This window comes from Saccoglossus kowalevskii, chromosome 9 (assembly GCF_978046115.1).
Source record: "Saccoglossus kowalevskii chromosome 9, keSacKowa6.1, whole genome shotgun sequence".
Lineage (NCBI taxonomy): Eukaryota > Metazoa > Hemichordata > Enteropneusta > Harrimaniidae > Saccoglossus > Saccoglossus kowalevskii.
In genome coordinates, this window is record NC_140649.1 from 6,937,497 (window position 1) to 6,941,344 (window position 3,848).

A 3,848-nucleotide genomic window follows, 5' to 3' on the forward strand; every position below is an offset into this window, starting at 1 on the left:
AAAACACTAGTCACAGTGAGTAATTTAAATATACGACTCCTAATCGAAAAATATGACCACAGTCCAGAATTTCAGACGGATATTAAGCAACCTAAGAGCATATCAGAAGCATTTACTCTAAAATATAAAAAAAGAACTGCAGTCAAAAGTCAAGAATGCCAGCAAATAAAGGACTCTGTCCCACAATCCTTTGTGCGCGTTATTACGGACACACGCAAAAAACTGTACCACGCTTGTCAAATCTGGGTCAAATATACAGTACGCTACTATCTTGCCACAGATTGTTTAGTAGTGGAGTGTTCGGTGACCATTGAATTAGCCCGTGATTCATATTTTATGTGTATTAATTTATTCATCAATTTTCGTGACTGACAGTACTGCCCAAATTTTAGTGATAGAGTTCTGGGTAAATCAAGTGCGCATACTCATCTTCAGCCAATCAGGCGTGCCGTAACAGCGAGTATTTCCTTGATTTACCCAGAACTCTGTGCGAATCCCCCTTGATTCTGGCTGCTGGCCATTTTCGTTCATGAAATCGTCGGATATCATCAGAAAACGCAGGATTTGTGCAGTTTTGAATAAAACCGAGTTAGCGATTATGAACAATGGTTATAAACGTAACACCTGACCCCCTCTGCACTTTTTGTTTCGCATTTTAAGGTAAGAAATCGACATTTGAAACCGACAGGGTGTCGATTTACTAGGTGCCGTGTTTCACAACTTGTTTATTTATATACGTATAGCGGATGATTTTAAAAAAAAAATTAGTATTTATTGATTTTCACCCCCCAAGTGACTGTGGTGTAGTAGACGAACTTAATCGTACTGTCACATGATGTTTTTCGTCTTAGCCTTGTATTTTCGTCTTAATACAGAGATAATTTAAACTTGTCTTTTCCGTTGCCAACGTATTCAATATACGGAAATAACATGCGTGTGTGCATTTGCGTGAGTGAAAGATGCAGGTGAGATTTCTCGTCGCAACGCGTTCAATTAATTTCCAACGCGCGTGGTCGGCGCCTTTGATTGCGTTCATTTTGTTCTTTCATACTCTAAATCTATCGCTGGCTATGGAAAGCCGTAATTGTCTTAGATGCACTGTAACTATGATATTCTGATCACTTGCCTTTATATTCTGATCAAACGTCGTTATGTGCTGATCAAACGTCATTATGTGCTGATCAAACGTCATATTCTGATCAAACGTTATTGTATTCTGATCAAACGTTATTATGTGCTGATCAAACATTCATTTTAAACTGTACAAAGCAAATTATGATTATTATTCTGAATTATATCCCAGAATGCATGCATGCATGCATGCATGCATGCATGCATGCATGCCATGTGTTAAGTGGACGTATTGGAAATCTAGAATCATGAATTCGGAAATGTCAACCGTTTTGGAACATCTGAACCTTGGAAATCTGAGCGAGTGTTTTGAAACAGAAAGAATTTCTTCTGATTTAGTTTGTAAACTTACAACAGTGGATTTAGAAAAACTAGGAGTTCAGAGCAGAAGTGACATGATGTCCATACGCATGGCTTGCATCACCCATGGTGGAACTGCACCAGTTAAAACTTATTCTGACAGCAGCAGAGTTCCAGAATTTTTCATCCCATATATAGTATTGGAAAGTTTTATTGATGAAGGATTTACAGTTAAGGAAATATCAATTCTATCTGTTTCTGAGAGTACCATTTACAGGAGAATGCGTACGTATGGTCTAAGCAATGTAGATTTTTCTAATTTATACCACTTTTGGTCACGTGCATCATTGTTCTCGCCAACGATTTATTCTTGCAAACAGGGTGAATTTATATGCAAATTGTAAAAAGCAACGCATTCGCAAATATGCAAAGTGTAAACGGTCACACTTTCATTCATTAAACAAAGTAGATGTATTAAATCACACAAATCACAATGAGGGTGCAAATCGCACTAAATTATACTTTCTATGGAAAAAAGTACTACAACACTACAATTCAATATTGACACATTTGTTTCCGTCTTGGATCTTAATTTTAATTTTTTTAGAACAACAATCATTTGAACGACACATTTCTCTGAATTCTGCGTGTGATGTTGCAGTCACTGGTTCAGGCGGTGGCTGTTCATATCTTTCAACCTTAGGCTTGTGTACGGAATCGGAATCGTCAATTACGATGGCTGAAGTACTTGCTTTCGGTAGTGGAGGTTGGAGAGCATCAGATACGATTTTCTGAAGAGAGTTACTTGTTCGTTTATATGTTCTCAACCCATCATCCGATATGTGACCAGTGCGTTCTTTGATTAGTTGCTCATCAAAGCCCTTTTCATACAACGAAGTCGCCGCAGTAACCTAAAAGTATGAAAAGAATGATTTGAGAAGTAAATATATCGACATTTATTTGCATCGCGTTTGAAATACGTTTTCACAATGTACAATATTTGTTTTCAATCGGCGAAATTCAAACACATTTGAACCCATCCCAAGATCCCACCCACCCCAGAATCACTTGAGACAAACTTACCTTACCCGAGTGTCCAGTATGATACCCATCTATTCCAGTCAGATCACACATTCTTTTTGGATATTGTCGTAAAGTATTTACTCCAATCTTCTGTTTAGAAAATTTGAGCCCTCCGCTGGACGTCAGTGGACGTCGGTAGAAGGGACCTTTCGGTGGAATACATTGCAAATAACGTTTCAATAACTGAACAACACAACGCGTGTTGGAAGGATCGCCGTATTGGCGCACATTTTTATACGGGATTTTCCGCGAGTAATACAGTCCTCCTTGATTATTTTTACACGGTCTACCATTAAATTCAATATAGTCAGCTTGATTGTCTGATCCTTGTACGAACTGTTCGGCTGTAAGGTTACTATGTTCGTCGACTGCTCGGAGAGCGAACACTTTACACACATAAAAGTAGACCGCATAACTCAAATTTGTAGCAGACTCTATGGAAAAAACCTTATCCCACAATTTGTTTTCATCATCATCTGTGTATGGTTCAGCTTGACGTTTAATAACACCTATTCCCCGTCTGTCTATACTCTTCATTACACCGTCCAGGGTGTGATGGAATTCCATAAATTCCCGAGCATGTGTATCCATAAAGCACAAGTCAACTCTTTTGCATTCGTCACGTAACTATCTCTGAATTGCGCTACAAAGCACACGCAGGCTATTCGATGGATATTCTGTTCCGTCTTGTCGACGAGCCTCGACAACAAAGCGACACAACCAAAATGAAAGTTCACGTACACCAAGTTCGCTGCATAATCTTGGAAAAAATGTGAACACGTCACTACTGCTTACCCCGTGCTTCTCGACTCGTTCATTTCTGGCTCGGGCCCATTCATCCCACACAGACACTCCCCAGTTAGTACATCTACGCGTGTTTTTTGGCACTCGCGAATTCTGAATGGCAGCTATCTGTTCATTGTCTACAGGTAAACCGAAACGTTGACGTTCTTGTTGTTTTGTTAACTTAAAATCTTCTTTTTCGTCGTATTGAGAGCAAAATCTCTCAATGTCATCGTTGTACTCCGAATCGGAGATGTCACTGTATTCGACCATCACTGAGCGCTGCCTGCATTCGAAATGACAAGACCATGCTTTGACACGTGGAAAATTCAATTGTATTCAAAATATTGACCAATGAGTTGAGTTTATTTGAAAAGACCATTCAGCAAATAAGGCTTATTGGTCATATCACTTAACATCCAATCGTATTCGATGAACGCAGATGAGCTTTACTAATTTGAATCTCAAAGAGCATTCTCATGCAAATTTGAAGTGGCACAATCTCACGCACAACCGAAACAGTCACTAAAAATCTCTTGCAATTTAATCGT

General features: G+C 38.9%; 2 protein-coding genes across 2 annotated transcripts; both read right to left on the reverse strand.

The window, feature by feature from the left end:
• Nucleotides 1-1,979: 1,979 nt before the first annotated feature.
• Nucleotides 1,980-3,105, reverse strand: LOC146738077 (uncharacterized). Its single transcript, XM_085503553.1, has 2 exons — nucleotides 2,515-3,105; nucleotides 1,980-2,342 (listed from the first exon to the last, which is right to left on the reverse strand). Exons 1-2 carry the CDS (start codon nucleotides 3,103-3,105, stop codon nucleotides 1,980-1,982), a joined length of 954 nt encoding a protein of 317 aa, XP_085359679.1.
• A 36-nt stretch (nucleotides 3,106-3,141) lies between these two features.
• On the reverse strand, nucleotides 3,142-3,570 carry LOC146738078 (uncharacterized). Its single transcript, XM_085503554.1, has one exon. It carries the CDS (start codon nucleotides 3,568-3,570, stop codon nucleotides 3,142-3,144), a length of 429 nt encoding a protein of 142 aa, XP_085359680.1.
• Between the last annotated feature and the right edge of the window lie 278 nt (nucleotides 3,571-3,848).